At 41.6% G+C, this 21,284-nt stretch overlaps 1 protein-coding gene and 1 pseudogene across 4 annotated transcripts in view; one reads left to right on the forward strand and one right to left on the reverse strand.

Moving 5' to 3' along the window:
• Window positions 1–7,854: 7,854 nt before the first annotated feature.
• Window positions 7,855–21,284, reverse strand: part of SAMD13 (sterile alpha motif domain containing 13) — a 49,403-nt gene continuing 35,973 nt past the window's right edge. For 2 of the 4 annotated variants that reach the window (XM_036256679.1, XM_036256680.1), the window contains exon 4: window positions 7,855–9,001. In XM_036256679.1, the coding sequence (XP_036112572.1) occupies window positions 8,858–9,001 (144 nt within the window). In that variant the 3' untranslated portion in view covers window positions 7,855–8,857. The remainder of the gene's footprint in view (window positions 9,002–21,284) is intronic. The other 2 variants (XM_036256682.1, XM_036256681.1) reach the window with 2 other exon arrangements.
• LOC118626675 lies at window positions 16,867–17,389 on the forward strand (annotated as a pseudogene).

Raw genomic sequence — 21,284 nt, forward strand, 5'->3', positions numbered from 1 at the left:
TCTTTATAAATGAAGACCTGAGCAAGAGTCATGGTGGGAGTGGATGTTCAATGTGAAGATCTTTGTATTGCATAATGTTGATCAAAGGGCATCAATGACAGAAGAAGCACTGACCAATCAAGTGGACAGAATGACTTGGCCAGTTGATGTTAGTCATCCTTTGTCATTGGTGATTCTAGTGCTGGCACAATGAGCTCATAAATACAGTAGTCATAGTCGCAGGGATGGAGGCCATACATAGGCCCTAAAGCATGGGATTCTGCCTTCCATTACTGATCATAACTGTTACTAATAAATATCCAACTTTCTAGCAATAGAGACCAACATCAAGTGGGGACTTCATATGCCACCCAATCCCTGAGAACAGTAATCATCTACTTGGCAGCAAGTTGAATACATTGGACCCCTTTCACTCTGAAAGGGGCAGTGACACCACCAGAATGGTACATACTTTGGATACGGGTTTGCCTTTCCTGCCTACAGGGACTCAGCTGGCAGTACTATCCAATGGTTTTTCACAATCTTGGATAATATTGCTCAGACCAAGGGACTTACTTTGAAATAAAATGGCAGTCTGTATATGACCACATGATCCTCTGGTCCTGTCATATACTGCACCACCCAGAAGCTGCTGACCTGATAGAGCAATGAAATGAAAGGTCTTTTAAAGGCACAATTGAGGTGCCAGCTCAGTGATGATGCCAAGTAATGATGGAGTACCATCCTCCAGGATGCAGCATATCCATCAAGTACTTGGCTCTTGTGTGATGTTATGTCCCCAGATGTAGAAGCATGGGTCTGGTAACCAAAGGGTAGAAATGAGAATGGACCCACTGGGAAATTTATGCTCTTCCATCCTCTCAGCTCTAGGCTCTGATTGTGGATCTTATTCCTAAAAGGGAGATACTTCCACCAGGAGATCCATTGAGAGTGACTTAAACTTAAAGCTGTAGGCTTGTACAACCAGACAACTCAAACATTCCCAAGCCCACTGTTCCCAGCCCACTGCACAGCCAAGAGAGAATCAACCAGACTGAAACCTTAGAACATCTGTGAAGGGGAAATGACGCTGTAGGACATGACAATGCTGTGAGTTTTCATTGATTGGTTAAGGGGAACAGTGATATATATAGCTTAAATAACTTGATTTTCAGAAACTCACAGAAATTACCTGCTGAAGTAAACTTCCAGTTGGACTTGATTTTTACATAGGTGGCAACTGAACCAACAGAGGCTAAGAAATTTGTACAAGGTCTTACAGATAAGTCAGTAGTGGACCTGGGACCAGACCCCAGTCTCCTGATTCCTCATCCAGTGTTCCCTTGCTCCTCCTCTGTGAGCTCATAACTCCGTTCTCCTTTTTAACCATGTGTTGATTAGGCAATGTTAACTTACTCTGCATTCTGTATGCACACCATACAGAAGACTGATGAATAACCGGCATTCTGGTGGCTGGGAGAAGTCACCTTAGCATTAAAAATTCATTATGAAATCTGCCCAAATAGACAATTAAACAAACTGATGTCAACCTAATTGACTCAAATTAATGAATGCAAGTCTACTCAGATTTTAAAACTTTATTATTTTTTCTTTTTTTGCTATTTGTTATTAACCCAAAGGTATCAGAAATCTCCCTTTCATTAGGCTCGAAAAACTATTTTGAATGTCATTGAATGTTCATTTTTAATTAGAGACAGGATGTATTTGGAACTCACAGATGCCTCAAATGAACTTATTTAGGTCTTTGGAGACCAGTAGAAATATGCATTTTGCTTAGCATATTTCACTTAACTCAACATAACAATTTTTTTATGGAGCTTAAATAATGCAGGGAGCCCCCCCCTCTTTTATGTGCCTTTATAAAGATAAAGCTCTAGAACCACCCAATATCTAAGGACCTAAGAAAGTATTTGTTTTGCCTTTAGGATGCATCAGATGAGCAGTATTTGGGTTCGTGACTTGGCTGGGCTTGAACTGGAGTGAGATCATAGTAATAAAACCATACTTTAATTCACTTTTCATATAGTACCATTGACTGTATATCATAGTCTCATTCAATCCTCCATCAGCCTTATGAAACTGGCACCGTGGAAGGATTGCTAGCTTGCCCACCGTGCCCACCCTCCAGTCTTTATTTAGCTGGCTACTTGGCTGCCTGAAACAAAGACCACAGTTCCCAGCCTCCCTTAGGTATGGCCAAATGACTAAGTTCTTGTTAAAAGGATGTAAGTGAAAGTGCTATATGCACTTTCCCCCCTTTTCTTCTTGCCTGGAACACAGTTGTGAAAACTGAAGCTCAAGAAGCCATCTTGTGTGGAAGCTGTGTGTCGGGGGGGTGGGGGGGGTGGAGCAGCCCTCTAGGAGAAGTCTGGGGCCCAGGGGTTATGGAGTGGCCATAACAACACTGATCTGCTTCCCCTCAGACCTCAAACACATGACCAAGAAATTCTGTCTTGTCTAAGTCACTGTTGTGTGGGTTTTCGACGGAAAGTAATCCTGGCTGACACACTCGGCCTGTTCTGTCCTCATTGAGATGTGCTGGAGGAATAAAATACACAGTGGATTTTGAAGACATAAAAAAAGATTGTTAAGTGTATAGTTAATAACTTTATATTGATTACATAGGGAAATGGTAAATTTGGGATGTTTTGGGTTAAATGTATTATTTCATTCTCCTGTTTCTTTTTGCTTTTGAAAATTCCCTATGTGGCTCGTGTTGTATTTTATTGGCCAGTGCCAGGCCGGCCGCGTTGCTCTCTGCTGAGGCGCCTGAGCGGAGAGGAGCCGTACAGCTTACCCAGGTTCCCGCTCAAATAAAGGGTGGGGCTGGACTCAAGTTCAGGCTGCCCTGGACCAGCGCCCGCGGCTCTACCCACTGCCGCACAGTGTACCCTCTGCTGTTCCCGACTCCAGGCACCGGAGAGAGACCACTGTCCCAAACACTGATTCTTAATGGCAGGAAATGCTGGCTGTTTGAAGAGTTTTACTGAGTTTTCCTCAAAATGAAACACAATTGATGGAATGATTCGGCCACCTTTAATTCAGAAAGAAGACATTTCAACTTGAAAGCTTTGCCATAGACATGTCCCACAGCTGACAGAGCCGGGGACCCCTGGGGCAGATCTCTCCTTGGTGGCATTACCTGGCTTTTCTGGAAGCTTACGGCCTCTAAGCTCTGTGACCTAAAATGTCCCATGGGTGCTACCTAGGTGACAGCATGTGCTATCCTGTGGTACATGTTCCCTTATCTTGTTTATAGATCTGGCTGCCCGGGGCCGTGGCCTGCTCCATAGGTAATAAGTATGTTCGGTGTTATTTACACTTACTCACTGACCTCTTTCCGCCTGTGCTATGATAAAGGTGGTAGTCTGCCCATGTACTTGTTCTATGGAGGAGGGGCACATTTTCTGTTTGGAGATTGCCTGACATCCCCAGCTTTCCTGATTTCCCCCTAGAGACAACTGTTGACAGGAACACCCTGCCTAACTGAGGTAAACAAACATTAATGAATATAGCTACCTACGTGTGGGTGATCAAAGACTCCTCTCGCCTTACTCACAGGCTCCCCCGTTATTCTGCCCTGGTATAGGCCAGACACAACTCTTCTCTTGAGGTGCACAGAGATACAAGACAGCCACAGTCACCAAACGAACTTGGATGTGACGTTTTAATCTCTTTTTCTCTCTGGAGAACTGCTGCAACCACTGGCCAGAAATGCTACCCAAACTATTTAATTGCCTATGGAGCTACAGCATGAAGCTAACGAGCTGCTCATTAATGCACCCAAAGCCCTCTCCCTCCTTCCTGTGGCTTCCATTCCTGGTTTAGAAGCAGAATTAACAAGTTTTCTCCTAAGAAGCATATCTGTCCTACTGCAGTCAGCTCTTTGACTGTTTAACTTCGTCCTCCAAATCATTACAGAAAACACTTAATGGCTCTGGGCCCAGACCTGACCCCTGCAGATCCCATTTGCAATGACCGTCAAAGGCAGATGGATCACCACCAGTAAGTACTTTTTGCGTTCAGCTTCCAAATATGGGAGCGGCTGAGCAACTGTGGGTCATTAGACTTGTCCAAATTAAATTCTTCCACAGATATATTTCACTAATGCAATGGAAGCACAGCGTGTGCCCCTGACAGGGTATACTAAGCTCAGGAGGACAAAATCCATGCTCACATGGGATATTAGCTGAGGACAGAACGATGAGATTGCCAGTAGTTGGTCTCTTTTTCATCAGGTCCACTAAGCATCAAAAAATGGTGCTTATATCTGCTGCACATTCCAATGCAATATGCCAGATCGTTTTCAACCAGATCTGCTTGCAATCTCCAGTTCCTGAATTAACTTACTCTCAGGAGGCTCTCTGTATGCTCTTTGCTTTAGATCAGGAGTCTAAATTTCATTATACCTTCAGGGTCCAGACAGTTAATGTAAAAGTGTGCACTTGCTGGTTGCAAAATATTAGAGAATTAAAAGATTGCTATAAATGGGAGCATTCAGCCTCACCCAGAGGAGTGCAGATGAAGTTGTAAAAACATGCTCATTCTTCACTGGCCAAAGGAAAGCATGTCAGCTTAGATTCCACTGAAAAGCGACCCGTTTGTGACCGTGCCTTTAAATCACTTCATTAAATGTCGTTTCTAGAGTATGAATCATGGAGGTTCAAATGTCGGATGGGGAGAGGAGGTAGAGTGGCAATTACTTTTTAGACTCCGTTGTGGTTCTGATATCCTCTGGGCCCCTGTGGTTGAAAATAATCAAATTCAACATTAAACAGGTCTCACATAAAATCCGTTGGCATCAAGCCATGCTCGTTCCCACCTACACTGGGAAAGTGCTTCCCCGCGTGGCATGTGTATTTGCTATACTAGTTGCAGACCCAGATCACATTGATAGAAATCCAGTGTGATCTGAAAAGGACTCAGACGTCTGTGGTTTTACTGCTTTCTGGAGACAAAGGCTGCCTACCTGCTGAATTTCAAGTACTTCCAGCCACTCTCTGTGGCCGATTGTGATCACACTGCTTTTCCCTGTGACTGGGGGTGGTCAGGGGAGGGAAGGAACGCAGCTTCAGGTATTGCCAAGGCACTCGGACTTGCCTGTCATAGGCCTTCGCTCTGGGTGGAAGAAAGGCGGACTCTAATTTGCCAATTTAGCCTGAAAGCTGTCAACAGAGGCTGAGGAATGATTTGATCCTTTCCTGTTTGCTTTTTTCTCTCTTTTCTTTTTTCTTTTCTTTTCTTCTTTCTTTCTCTCTCTCTCTCTTTCTCTCTCCTTCCTTCCTTCCTTCCTTCCTTCCTTCCTTCCTTCCTTCCTTCCTTCCTTCCTTCCTTCCTTCCTTCCTTCCTCTTTCTCTCTCTCTCCCTCCCTTCCTTCCTTCCTTTTTTTTATTGGTTAAATACTAATTTATTGTAGGTATGGTGAATGCTCTGGTGGTGATAAAAGAAAACAAGAGAGCCAAGGAGCGAATACAAACTAGAACGGTAATGGAGATGAATGAACTTCTATCACTTGTTTCATATGATAAATAAATAGAAGGCCAAGTACCAAATCCTACATCCGGTTCAGCCTGTTCTGATGCCTGCGTTCTGACTCTGCTGCTCTCCACAACTCATCGGGGTTAGGGATGAGAATTCTGCACCCTACCATTTCCAAGACAGAAGGCATTCTTCTGAGGCCCACTGGAAGGAATCTTTCATGCAATCTTTTACATGGACCAATCTTTCCACATCAGTATTTCTCTGCAAAATATCCCACTGTCATCTCGTGACCTCAGAATCCGCATTTCCTAGCTGACATCAAGGTTCGCAATTTTCTCTATCATTTAATTTTTAAAAATATGTAGTTTATCAAGTTGTCTTCACATTGATGGTGTTAATAGTCATTTTGAGAGAGGGCTGTAAATGCAAAATGACCTCAAAACACCAAAGGAGCCGAGAGACCAAAGGATGAGGCAGGCAGTCCAGCCTGTCGGTTAATGAGTTCAATAGGGGATTTAGTGCAGAAATGCAGTCCTGGGCAGTAGGACGCTAGGTCTCTGTATCTACCCCCAGACACATGGTTTTGTGGCTGAAGCCATGGATCTGCGTGCCCGGAGAGGAATGTGGGCAATAGTTTGCATTTCTATTAAGATATTTTACTTTCCTCCCCTCACCCCCTTTCTGACAGGCATCTATAGAGCAGTACAGGTCTAAAGCTTCATTGAGTTAGGTTGGGATTAGTGAACAAAATTTCCAATAGTTGTGAAAGGTGAATGTGATAAAAAACCATCCAGGAGTATGAGCTCAAGTTCAAATCTAGAGAAAAGTACAACTAAGGACACACTTTCAGTGTCACTTGTCCAGAGTGTTCAACGGCCAGCTGACTGAGGACAGTAATCATCCCCTAATACTCTTTCTCCTTTATCTATAGAATAATTTTATATTGAATAAAATTAATAAAATTAAATTGAATAAAACTTTTGAATGTTAATTGAGCCCGTGGTCTCTCAGAAGAAATATTTCAGGCCTCCCTTGCAGCTTTGTTATGGCAATGTGACTGAATCTTGACAGCAAGATATAAGAGGAAGTATTAAGTACAATTTCTGGAAACATCCTTAAAGAAAGGAAGTATATACCTTTCCCCTTTTTGTCTTCCCACTGGTTGGAATTTAAGCAGTGATGGCCAGAGACGAAGCAGCCATTCTGGGCTGTGAAATTCTAGGAATGAGTATCATGCATAATAGAGCAAAAAGAAAGGCAGAGTTTGTGTCCCTAACGTCATGGGAGGGCATACCAAGGAATGCCTGTCCCCTATCTGGACATTTACACGAAGAGAAGCAAGCTTCTATTTTGTTTACATTACCTGTCCAGGTGGGGTAAGAGCAGGGGAGGCAGTTTTCATCACTCACAGCCAAGCCCTAGTCTGCGCTGAGAGAGGTGTCAGGTGGATGCACCGAAGCAGCGCCTGGACATTCCTCACGCCATCACCTTGAGGTAGAGGGTTCGAACGTCATCACCATTTCCCTTGTGGGGAACTCCGCAGGAAGGTAACCAAGTTCCGCATTCCATCTCCCTCCTGCCCGAGCTCCTGCTCCTCCTTTCCCGCCGAGGTCTCCGCAGGTACACCTCTCTGTCACCACCCTCTCTCCACAATGCTAACTGTGTTCTGCCTTTCACTCTTATGCTTCTGGTTGGTGTCTCAGGCAGACTGAGAACTTGGGATAGAAAATGTCTCTGTTGTGACGCTCTCTCCCATTTAAAGTGTAAAAGAAAGCATTCCTTAAATTTCAGATACTCCATAAAGTCCATATTCCAATTAAGTTGGAATGTATCTTGAACCGCACTCACACTAACATTTGCTATGTTTTTCACTCTCATCTTCAGACTTTCTGTATTCTTTAGAAAAATGACCGCAGGAGGGGACTGAACTGTAACACTCTTTAAAATAGTGATTCCTAACTTGAGAAAAAGGAAGAAGGAACTTCAGGGAATCCATCGACTTTGCAAATTTTTGTATGTGGGAATTTGGGCATTTGTCTGGAGAATGTTCCATAATTTTCATCAGAATATCCTCCCAAATCACGACCACACCCCAAATGGCCTACAGCAAAAAAGAAAAAAAACTTTGTCTGAAAGGACACCTAAAATCTGTTGTTGGGTGGAGATGAGAAGGAACAAAGCACACTTGGACAATTTCATTTTTAAAGAAGTTAAATCCACATATAGATCTATATGTTTCTCATATATATATATATATATATATATATATATATATATATAGTATTTTTTTTTAAGGTTTAACTTACCATGGTTTTAAGGAGCAACTTTAATGCTTAATCCTAATTGCAGAAGAAATCAAACGTACACCAGGAATAAACTGAAGCAACTTTATTGCAACCACGAAGCACCAATCCAACAAGGCGTTGACACACAGAGATTGAACAAATGTCTCTTTGAACAGAGATGTAGCAAGCTGACTTCTTCAAGTTCTTTAAACAAGTACTCAAACCAGGAATCAAACAAAGCATCAGAGCAATTAAAAAAATATTACACCATCATGAAGGAATGTATATAAAAATATTCTGTACTAGTAACAAGGCCTTTTGATCTGCAACTCTTGGCAAATTTCTTCAGAAACAAATTATTATAAATACAACCATAAAGTGAAAAAAATGCTTTCTTCGGAAACAAAGAACCAATTTAAACGCAATTCTATGCAGAAAACACCATTACCCCCTGTGAAAGCCAGCTGAACATGGATGGATATCCCCAATACACAACACGGTTTTTGTTTTCAGAGCTACGGGTCTGCTTCTGAAGGGGCCAAGATACACGCTCATTTCCAACATCGCAGCATATCCCAGTGAAACCTTAATAAGGTCAAGTGAGGACCCTCTGTAAAAAAGGGTGTCGGCAAGTCCATCCCAATAACACAAGCTCTAAGGAGCAGAGGAATTCAAGGGAGACAGCAATTCCTTTCTCTTTTCTGCCCTTCCCCAAGTCTAACCAAAAGATGCTCACACCACTACAATTTTAAAAGAATTTTGGGAACGCCATCTATGAAGAAATGAAGAAAATCCTTGTGACTTCAAAGCTTTTCTGGGGAAGGGTATCTAATCATGCCAAACATTAATTTATTTTACTCTCTTTGACAAACTCACCAGGAAAACCATGCTGCCCACCTGTTCTCCTCGCTCCTCCTAGCTGAATTCAGGCCAGCTGATGGGTTGCCTAGTCTATCCAATAGGATAACGTTTCATTTGGTTGAAATTCTTTACATATACACATGTATGTATTCTGTTTACAAAGTTTCATCACATGAAACTAAATTATGTCATTATGTATTTTTGAGGTCTGAGACCCCGATGTGATGGTACTAGGAAGAGTTGTTCTTTAAATGCTTCGACTGCAGAGGCTTTACATGGTACTCGTAGATTTTCAGAGCAGGCCCCAATTTTAACTGAAGTCCTGTCAATACATCATTTCTTGTCATCAATAGCAGGGATTTTCCATCAATTTCCTATAATGGAAGCAGAGGGTAAAGTCAACATGTAAGTCCAAAAGCTCAAAAATAATGAAGCAAAAAGGAAGTTCAAAGGAAAAAGTCATATTGATTGTCTCCAAGCTAAAATTATCACTTTTTCACTTATGCCAAAATGGAAAAAAATGGGATCTTCCATTTTTATCTTCCATCTTCTACTTTTATTTTTGGATTACATACAATTCATAGCTGTTCTCATTTTCAAGATCACATCACATATGCTTTAAGAAACTGACAGCAAGCTTGGTGTATGTACCCTTAAGGATCAAAGATATTTCTTCCGAAAGGAATAATGACACTTTCCATTTATAAAATATATTATAGTTAATGCAGAAGTTTGGGTACTTAGTTCCTAAAATAACTCTGCAAATTAGAACTGGCAGGGATTGTCACCTTAATTTTACAGGCAAACAAAGAATCAAGGCAAGAAGTGAACCTGTCAAGAATCGAGATCAAGAAGTGAGGAAAGGGTGCCAAGGGTTTGAACTCTCACCTGCCCAGAGACAAAGTCCATGTTCTTTTCATAACTCCTCCGGTTTCTCTCGACACTTAGGAGTACCTATGTGTTGTTTAGATGGACCACTGGGGACTTAGGTTTTCTAGAATCTTGTCAATCACAACAATGAACATTGGAGAAATGACTCACTCACGTTGAACAAAGTCTTTCCTATCCTTTCAAAGGAGAACCATCCTGCCTCAATCTGAAAATCAGCCTCTCATGCTGAGGGCCTGACCATACTTCCTCTTCATGGATCCTCGAGATTTCAAGTAAGGTAGTGAGGGACAAGGCTCTGCCCACTCCCGATTCCCTCCCCTGTTCTCCTCAGGTCCACTCCCCCACCCTTTAGGTATTCAACCAGGTGTCCTGCATTCCAGCTACCCTGAAGACTGAGCTTTGGGGTGAAATAAAACAGGGCTTCTCAGGAAAGACATGAGGACCCTGAGCATGCAAAGCGGTGTGACACTTCTGAAAAGGAAGCACTGAGAATGCTGAGTGCCACCTTATTTTATTTTATTTTATTTTATTTTATTTTGTACGTGCCCCTAGCCACTAGGGCTTAGTGGGAACTGAACCTGGGACTCTCTGGTCCGCAGGCCAACTCTCCAACCGCTGAGCCAAACTGGCCAGGGCGACCACCTTATTTTTGTTATCACTTATTGTGGGGAGAAGCTGAGCTAGTTCTTAGGGAACCTGGGTTCAAGAGATGGGCCAGCTGTGCATGCTTGGTGAGCCTCGACATATCTGTTTCATCATTCTACCCACATACACCCATTCCACCTTCCTCACAGGTGGACAGACAAAGGGACACAATGTGCAACTGTAGCTACATAAATTGTGACTCCCTCATACACCATGACCAAAGGAGTCATTTCTCCAAACTCTCTCATGTATTTTGCTAGGCTGGGAAGAAAATATGCTTTGAATGTCTCTGTGTGGGGGAGAAATAGCACTAGGCTGGGGGGCTGAAGAAACACCCACCTCGTGACCTTCGGCAAGCCCTTTTCCCCTCTTTCTTCAGTGGATAGTGGGGGATAAGGGGTTTCTGATAGGATTCCATGAGATAACACCCTGCAAATGCTCCGAGCTATGAGTTATACAAACATTATTATTTCTTGACAGGATCGTGGGTCCTCATTTCACTTGTCAAACACCCAAAACGAACCAGAGCAAAAGGACAAGGACTTACTTCTAACTGGTCTGTGGCGTGTTTGTGTTGGAGACCTTTATTTCATCATCTACTAGGACACAGAATGTCTCCCATTAAAAAGGAGGAGACTATGTAAAACCATAGTGCAAGAAAAAGCAGTTGGGTGATAGAGCAAGAGGGGAGACTAAGGACACAGGAATTGAATTCCCAATCCTAAGGTATTTTTCTTCTATTTCAGCAGCCAGTAATCCTAAAGGTGGCCCATCAGTAAAACCTGCAAGGACGAGAGTTGGCAGAGGAAGTCATGGTGGCGGTTCTGAAGGCACTGAGGTCGCTGGAATCTGAATCGGGGGACTTCAAAGCTCACGCGCCAACGTCCGCAGGGAGACCCGCGCTGACTCACTCGGGATGCTTTAGAAAGCCGCAAAGCCCCTCCTGCTCACCCTCTCTCCTTGGCTGGCATTTGCTCCTACTGCACTTCTTACATGTTTGAAACAGGCATCAGGCAGAGATGACCCTGCTTTCATTTCTATACAACGAGAACACTTCCTTGATTAACTGAAAGTGAATTTTAAAAAATCTTTGCTGGCAAAAAGTGCTTCTACAACTCAGCATTTCTGTCAAAAGCCAAGTATGTCTGTGGAAAATGCTGGAATTTGGATTTTTATTTAAGACAAAATGGAAAATGATGTTTCACGCTCCAATTTGGTTTTCCCTTTGTTCAGTAGCCACAATGAAGTTCACCTCAGACTAGGGTTTTTAAAGAAAGCTCTCTTCGGAAATCCTCATTTTAAAACTTTTGAAATGAATAGAGTTCACACATACAACAAAACTTTCTATTGAATCATGACTACAGCAGCCAGAGGAATAAGAGTAGAAAACAGCATGATGGAAAGGTGAGCTTCTAGCTCAAGCAAACCACAGTGTGGATAAACCCTGTCTCCACAACTTATTGTGTGACCCTGGGTAAGGGACTAATTTCCCTGCACCTCAGTTTCCTCCCTTGTGAAATGGTTTGGAGATTTAAATGATGCATCACGTAAGGCAACTAACTAGCACAGTGCCTGACACAGAGGAGGTTCTCAAGGACTACTAAGTGGAAATGTATACGCTTTGAAAGAAACGAGATATGCTTCAATCCAAATCCATCTCTGCTTCCTTTGGGGAAGACCACTCTCTGCCTGAATGCTGCCCATTGCTAGAGGGATACAGGAATATTTCTGTTAAGTTCAATACATTTATTAAAATTTTTAAAATTCAAAGACTACATAAAACATCTATCTCATAAAACAACCCACCTCACAACAAATGACTCACACAGGATGAAAGTGAAGGGGTGGAAAAAATTTTCCAAGCAAATGGAAATGGTGTAGCAATACTCATATCTGATAAGATAGACTTCAAAACAAGGGCTATAATAAGAGACAAAGAAGGTCACTGCATAATATTAAAGGGATCAATCCATCAAAGGGATATAATTTTGGTAAACATATATGCACCAAACACAGGAGCACCAAAATATATTTCAAAACTTCTGGAAGACTTCAAAGGACAGATCAATAGCAATACAATCACAGTGGGTGACTTAATACCCCACTGACACCACTAGATAGATATTCTAGACAAAAAATTAACAGGGACACAGTCCTTAAATGACAAACTAGATCAGTTAGACTTAATTGATATTTAGAGAACATTTCACCCTAAAGCTGCAGAATATACATTCTTCCCAAGTGCACAAGGGACATTCTCAAAGATAGACCACATTTTAGGACACAAAGTAAGTCTCTACAAATTCAAGAAAACTGAAATCATATCAAGCATCTTCTCTGATCACAATGGCATGAAACTAGAAATCAAATACAACAAAAATATTCAAACACTTGAAGGCTAAATATCATGTTATTAAATAACAAATAGGTTACCAAGGAGATCAAGGAAGAAATTTAAAACTTCCTAGAAACCAATGAAAACAGAAAACAACACAAAATCTACGGGACGCAACGAAAGCAGTGCTGAGAGGGAAGTTCATGGCAGTACAGACTTAAAGAACTAGAAAGCAAACAAAAAGAAAAACCCGGAGCAAGCAGAAGAAAAGAAATAGTAATGATCAGAGCAGAAATAAACGACATAGAGACTAAAAAAACTATTCAAAAGATCAATGAAACAACGAGCTGGTTCTTTGAAAAGATAAACAAGATTGATGGACCCATAGCCAGACTCACCAAGAAACAAACAGAGAGGATCCAAATGAAGAAAATCAGAAACAAAAGAGGAGAAGAAATAACTGACGCCACAGAAATACAAAGGATCATCAAAACATACTGTGAACAATTATACGCCAATAAATTGGACAATCTAGGCAAAGTGGACCTATTTCTAGAAACACACAGTCTCCCAAAACTGAACTGGGAAGAGATAGAAAACTTGAAAAGATCAATAACAACTAAGAAAATTGAGGATGTACAGTCATCCCTCGCCACTTCGTACTTTGACTTTCCTGGCTTCACTCTATCGCGTATAGTAAGTATTTGAAAAAACCATGATAGAGTGAAGCCAGGAAAGTCGAAGCGCAAAGTGGCGAGGGATGACTGTATATAAATAAAGAATCCTACTTCAAGGGAATTCATTTATCGTGGTAGAGTCTGGAACTGATTAACCGTGATAAACGACGGCTGACTGTAATCAACAAACTCCCTGCAAACAAAAGGTTGGGCCCAGGGGGTTTTATGGGGGAGTTTTACTGAACATTCAAAGATCTAACACCCACTCTCCTCAAACTATTCCAAAAAAAATCCAAGAAGAGGGAAGACTTCCAAACTCATTTTATGAGGCCAGCACAATCCTAATTCCAAAACCAATTAAAGACACTACAAAGAAAGAAAACTACAGGCCAATATCCCTGATGAACACAGATGCCAATATTCTTAACAAAATATTAGCAAGTTGAATCCAGTAATAATACATCAAAAAAATTATTCATCATGACCAAGTGGGATTCATCCCAGGGATGCAAGGATGGTACAATATTTACAAATCAATAAATGTGATACACCACATAAACAAAATGAAAGATAAAAATGACCTTATCAATAGATGCTGAAAAAGCATTTGACAAAATCCAGCACCCATTTCTGATAAAAACGCTCAGCAATGTGGGAATAGAAGGATGATATCTTGACATAATAGAGGCCATATATAAAAAACCTATAGCCAACGTCATACTCAATGGGCAAAAACTAAAAGCATTTCCCTTAAGAACAGGAACAAGACAGGGATGCCCACTTTCGCCACTCTTATTTAACATAGTACTAGAAGTCTTTGTCACAGCAATTAGACATTTTTAAAAAAAGGATCCAAATTGGAAAGAAGGAAGTAAAACTCATTATTTGCAGATGACATATTGTACATAGAAAACCCTATAGACTCCATAAAAAATCTACTGGATTTAATAAATGAATTTGGCACAGTAGCAGGATACAAAATTAACCTCAAGAAATCGATGGCATTCTTATACACCAACAATGAATTCACAGAAAGAGAAATTTAAAAAAATCCCATTTACCATTGTGGCAAAAGAATTAAGATACCTAGCCCTGGCTGGTTTGGCTCAGCGGTTAGAGCGTTGACCTGTGGTCTAGAGAGACCTGGGTTCGGTTCCCACTAGGGACATGTACCTTGGTTGCAGTTTGTCCCCGGCCCTGATTGGGTCCTGCAGGTGGCAATCACTTGATGTGTCCCTTTCACGTCAATGTTTCTCTCTTTCTTTCTCTCTCTCTCTCTCTTCCTCTCCTTCCCACTCTATCTGAACAACAACAACAGAAAATTAAGATACCTAGAATAAACGTAACCAAAGAAGCAAAGGACCTCTTCACAGAAAACTATAGGTCATCGAAAAAAAAAATAGAGGAAGATATTAAAGGTGGAAGCATATACCTTGTTTATGGATTGGAAAAATTAACATCATTAAAATGTCCATACTACCCAAAGCAATCTATAGATTCAATGCAATCCCCATCAAAATACCAATGACATATTTCACAGAACTAGAACAAATACTCCAAAAGTTTATATGGAACCAAAAATGAGCCCAAATAGCCACAGCAATCTTGAAAAAGAAGAACAAAGTAGGAGGGAGCACAATACCGGATATCAGATTATACTACAGAGCCACTATAATCAAAACAGCCTGGTACTGGCATAATAACAGGCATATAGATAAATGAAACAGAACAGAGAACCCAGAAATAGACCCAAGTCATTATGCTTAATTAATATTTGACAAAGGTGGCAAGAGCATACAGTGGAGTCAAGACAGCCTCTTCAATAAATGGTGCTGGGAAAATTGGACAGCTACATGCAAAAAAAATGAAGCTAGACCACCAACTTACACTATACACAAGAATAAACTCAAAATGGATAAAAGAATTAAATGTGACTCATGAATCCATAAAAATCCTAGAAGAAAATGTAGGCAACAAAATTGCAGACAGCACACACAGCAGAATTTTCAGTGATACCATGCCTAAGGCAAAAGAAACAAAGAAAAAAATGAGCACATGGGACTACATCAAACTAAAAAGCTTCTGCCCAGCAAAAGAAACAAGCATCAAAATAGAAAGGGGCCCTGGCTGGTTTTGCTCAGTGGTTAGACATTGGTCCATGGACCGGAGAGTCCCGGCTTCGGTTCCCACTAAGGGCATGTACCTCGGATGCAGTATGTCCCCAGCCCTGGTTGGTTGCATGGGTGGAAACCACTCAAGGTGTCTCTCTCACATCAATGTTTCTCTCTCTCGCTCCCTTCCTATCTGCCTCCTGCTCTATCTGAAGATAAATGGAAAAAAAAAAAAATGGAAAGGGAACCCACTATATAAAAGAGCATAATTGCCAACGATACATCAGATAAGGGGTTAATTTCCAAAATATATAGAGTATTCATACAACTCAACAAAAGGAAGACAAAGAACCCAATTAAAAAATGGGCACAGCCCTGGCCGGCTTGGCTCAGCGGTTAGAGCATTGGCCTGCGGTCCGGAGAGACCCAGGTTCAGTTCCCGCTAAGGGCACGTACCTCGGTTGCAGTTTGTCCCCGGCCCTGGTTGGTTGTGCAGGTGGCAACCGCTCGATGTGTCCCTTTCACATCAATGTTTCTCTCTCTCTCTGTTCCTCTCTCTCCCTCCCACTCTACCTGAACAAAAAATGGAAAAATGTCCTTGGGTGAGGATGATAAAAAAAAAAAAAAAAAAATGGGCACAGGACCTACAGAGACACCTCTCCAAACAGGACATACGAATGGCCAAGAGACATGTGAAGAAATGCTCAACATCACTAATCATCAGAGAGATGCAAAATAAAAGAACAATGAGGTATCACCTCACACCTGTCAGAATGGTTGCCATCAACAAATCATCAAACAACAAGTGCTGGCGAGGGTGTGGAGAAAAGGGGACTCTAATACACTGCTGGTGGGAATGCAGACTGGTGCAGCCACTATGGAAAACACTATGGTGTTATCTCAAAAAGTTAAAAATTGAACTGCCATTTGACCCAGCAATCCCACTTCTAGGAATATATCCTAAGAAGCGTGAAACACCAATCAGAAAGAATATAAGTACCCCATGTTCATAGCAGCACTACTTACAATCGCTAAGATCTGGAAACAGCCCAAGTGTCCATCAACAGATGAGTGGATAAAAAAGCTGTGGTACATGTACACAATGGAACACTATGTAGGTAAGAAAGATCTCTTATCCTTTGAGATGACATGGAGGGACCGGGAGAGTATTATCCTAAGTGAAAGAAGCCAATCAGAGAAAGACAAACATCACATGATCTCACTTATTTGTGGAATATAATGTACAAAACAAACTAATGAACAAAATAGACCCAGAGACATAGAAGTAGGGTACAGACTGACAAACTTCAGAAGAAGGAGTGGCAGTGGGGGGGGGGGGGAAGAGATAAACCACGAAACTTATGTGCATGTATGCGTAACGATGGACACAGACAACAATGCTGGAGATGGGATGGGGTGGGGCGGGGGGGGGTCAGGAGGAGGGTATCAATGGGGAAAAAAGGAGAAACATCTGTAACAAAAATAAATTAATAAAAAAAATCTCAAACACAGGAAATGTGCCGTGAATTAAGAAAGCTACTCATGAGCACTGTTTATACCTGGTTTTCTCTAATGCTGAGATGGCATCCCAGGGCCACAACCTCCTCTCTGAAGATGTTAGGGTTGCTATTAATCACATGGCATCTTATGAGCTGCACATGAGTGATGCCTATTTATCTAAGGCCTGTTATTACAATGAAGATGTGGGAGCACCTCTTTTTGCCGCAGTCTTTGAAGACCAAGTTGAGGTGAAGAGGGAACATGCAAAGCAATTTCTAAGATATCTAAGAAAACATGAGAGTAAAATCTGCCTTCCAATGATGAAGAGGCCTGACATTGATAACTGGGGAACTGGAGTACAAGCTCTAGAGTCTGCTCTGGAGTTGGAGAACAAGCTAACCAACCTCCTGCTAAACCTGAAGACCATGGCTTCTGCCATCGAGGAAACTGATCTCTTACACTTCAAGGGCAAGTACCTGGATAAAGAAGAGGAACACAAGCTACCTGGAACACCAGCTTGTATATCATAAGGGAGTAGAAAAGCAGGCCCAGGAGGAAAACCTATTTAAACAGCCTGCTCAAGTGTCAGGTAAAGAGACATAACATCTGAAGGCAACAAAGCAAGTCTTCCTATTGTAGTAGGTCCCAAAATCAGCTACTTAAGAATCTTAATCTCCATTTGACAGAAGACTGCTTTCCTTCATTAGCATGTGTACAAATAAACCTGTTTTTGCATAATAAAAAAGAAAAAGAAAAAGAAAGCTACTCATTTGTTACATAACTTGTATAAAAGTTTGTGATGCCAATGAAATCCAAATTTGGCTAGTCAGCAGGGTGTACTAGAATGAGCTTGAAGTGGAAATTGGAATACAGACATTCTAATGTAGACTCCACCAGTAACTTTCCATAAGGAACCACTCCTCTGGACCCTATTCATTTAGTGTAAATGAAAGGGTTAGAGTGTGACCAGATCTAGTTAAACAAACAAACAAAAAATCTCATGATTGCACGTACATCATGATTAAAGCCCAAACAAAAAGATAATTCACATCTTGGGATCCTGTTTATATGTCTGTGTTAAGGGATAATCATTTCAGTGAGGCTGTTTACATTGCTTCTGTCTTCTGTTTTCATGTAAGAGTAACCAAGTGCCTGTTGGGCAACAACATTAAAAATGTTTGCATACTTAATAAGTTCTAGCAAGTACTCATGCATGGAAGTAAGGTTTAGAGACGACAGGAGTAAATTTCCAATGAGAGCAAGACCCTAGATCTAAATGTAAATGAGTAGGATCCATAGATGTTATAGCTCAGTAGACAAGCATGTGTTTTAGAGTAAGACACTATTTTATTGCTTATTAGGCGGGGCCTGGGCATGTTATTTTTCTCTAAGTTTCATTTCCTTATCTGTATGACAGGGGAAAGGAGTTATTGTCTATCAATACTGAAGTATTATTGAGATGACACATGTGAAGTAGAATTCCTGACATCTGCTGAGCACTCAATAAATGCTATTAAAAAAAGTATATGAAAAATCTTAACCCAGTTACTTTTCACTCTTTGTGCTAACAATCTATACCTAGGTAACTTTCAATTGAGCCTAATTGTGACATGGTCCATTGGAAACGTATGGGAAGAAAGATGAGGTGGGAAGAGAAAGGTCAGAAAGAGAAAGAGAGTGACCATCAAGAAAGCAGCAACTGCACAATAGTAAGGCAGAGCAGGAAAAGAGTCGAAGAGAAGTCAGGGGGGTTTATGATGGGAAAGCCCTGGCTCAGGAGGTCATATTTGTGGTGGTGGAAGTCTCTATTGTCCCCAAAAGTGCAAGTAGGAAGGGTCAATTTAGAATTAGAAGACTTAGTCCTAAAGGCCAAACTCTGATGCTTCCTAGTTCCTTAGATAACACCTGCCCCTTTATTCTCTTCCTCTATAAAATGGGATGTTTGGACTAAGCTGACCTCTGTCCATTCCAGTTCAACACACTCTCAGATTCCAGTTCTGTCCTTGATGGGCACAGACTCGCCAGCCTCACAGGAAAGGCTGCCTGTGGAAGAACAGCGGCAACTCCTTACCAGTGACGTAGTGGAAGCTGATGAAACAGGCCTTCTTCTTCCACTTCAGTCTTCCCTCTCACATTTTCTAGAACTTTCTTTGTAACAACTCTCTTGCCATTCACCATCTGGCTACAAGTGGTGACCAGTCTGAAGTTTCCCATTCCACTGCTCACAAAGGGGACAAATGTCCCAGAGGAACGAGCACCTGGTCTGGAGCCCGGGGATATAAAAGTGGAAAATCCGGTGTCCAGAATGGGGTTCACATCAAAGAAGGAAGAGCGGACTCTCCTGGCTCTACCCACATGGCCGGACTTTTTCTTGGGGAAAAAATCCCCCGAGAAGAGGTCTTCATCTTCAAAGGTATTTTGAAAGCCACAGTTTGGCCTCTCAAACCACAGTTCCTCCTCCAAATTGTTTTTGTCTCTGCCATCCCCTCTGTTTTCCCTTTTGATGTGGTTCCCTCTGGACTTGTCATATTCGCTGCGTTTCTCGGCATCAGACAAGACTGCATAGGCCTCGGCTACTTGTTTAAATCTCTCCTCAGCTGCCCGTTTGTTTTCTGGGTTCTTGTCTGGGTGTACTTGAAGAGCTAACTGGTGATAAGCCTTCTTAATATCAGAGGAGGAAGCATTCTGAGGCACCCCTAATACTTTGTAATAATTCACCATGTTTCTTTAAAGGACCTTTCCTCACCAAGACACAGTTTCTTTTCTGAAAAATTTCCATATAATTTTGAAAAGTAGGATGGTGAATTACTCAAGTATACATCAAGACCCTGTGAATCTTATCACATGGTTCCTGGGACAAAGTCTCTCTGGGGGGAGAAATTCCTCTTCCGTGTAGGTGTCCTCTGCAGTGCCTCCACCCCTCCCTGCTCGCTGCAGCTCACTGCAGGTGGAGTGATTGTGACTGAACATTAGCAGCCAGTGACGCTCAGCTGATGTTGTGCTTGCCTTGTATTCCTATTGGTGGAAATTTTGGGGTGGATAGTATATAAATGCTGGGGAGATTTCACTGGGTTTAAAAATCCAACACTGAGCAACTTGTTAACAGAGAGAGAACATTTTGTGTGGCTCAAACAGAAGTCTTACCTCATTTGTTAAAGTAACAGTCTGAAGCAAAATGGGTGTTGCATGTAAATCAGGCACAGAATTCATTTTGGATCATTTGTAAGGGCTAATGCCTTCACTGACTTAATGGGTATTTCCCTGTGTTATTTAATATTTGCTGCTGGCACAAAGTGGGAGATAAAGGTGCTCTATCACAAAAAATCTTGTACACATTTCTGATGATGGAAAAAGAATGGAACAGTTCATCAAATGAGGTAACAGGGTTATAGAGATATCTGCCTAGATTTAAAAAAAAAAAAAAAAAGAAGAGTAGGTTTAAGGAACAGAATTAGAAATGAACATATGGTCAGATGGGCTTCTTCACTTCAGTTGCTTTTTTAAAGTTAGCCTTTTTGAAATTTCTCTCTGGACTTAACAAAACTAAGTAGCAATATAACAATAACAAATGCTTTAAAAATGTCTTTAAAGCTCAAGGTAGCAAGGGCTGCTGGTTTCCTAGGACACATGACTACACATTTCCCAGACTTCCTTGCAATTTGGTGTGGTCATGTGACCACATTCTGGTCAATGATATGTGAAGGGAATGATGTGCACCTCTTTTAGGTCTGGCCAATAAAACCACCTACGTGAACTCCTCCTGGCTCTTTTTCCTTACACTAACTGGATGTCAATGCTCAGATAATCTTGAAAGCTACTAGTTGAAGATGACAGAGTCTCTATCCTGGGTCCTTGAATTACTGTGTAGCAGACATCCCCACTGACAACCTTGGACTATTTATATGATCAAGAAACAAACTTCTACTGTAATTAGGTATTTATACATGTTTCCATCTACTTGTGACAGGGGTTAGTCTATTCTAATACACCAACTGCTTCCATAAATTCACCTTCACTTTTAGAGCCTGCTCTTTCTTGTAATGTCATCAACCCAAGGAGTCCTACTCCTACAACACTGAAAGTTCAATATCTATTCTCTCACTCTTCACTCCCATTACACCCACCTTTTCATCTCAACTCTACTTTCTGTAGGGTCATAAGTCCCCTTAGGATCCTCTTTTGTACCAAGTTTGCACCCCCTGGTTGGCCCTCTTAGACTATTAGCCCTCTACTGTACCCATGCCACACACATCCCATCCAGGAGCAATGCAGCTTTTCTGACTTCTATACATGGTGCAGCGGGGGGTGGGGGGTGGAATCAAGAAACCATGGAGATGAAACACGATACTTGTGCCGTGTACTGGTATCAGCTGGGTGTAGAATACCTCAACAGTTCTCTTATTATATCCTTGGTCAGCTCCCTCTTCCATTTCCCTTGGTGGCCATTCTTAACCTTCACTTGCTCTCCTCTAGTTCCTCATTAAACATCTACCTATCC

This window comes from Molossus molossus, unplaced genomic scaffold, assembly GCF_014108415.1.
Source record: "Molossus molossus isolate mMolMol1 unplaced genomic scaffold, mMolMol1.p scaffold_m16_p_12, whole genome shotgun sequence".
In the NCBI taxonomy this organism is placed as follows: Eukaryota; Metazoa; Chordata; class Mammalia; order Chiroptera; family Molossidae; genus Molossus; species Molossus molossus.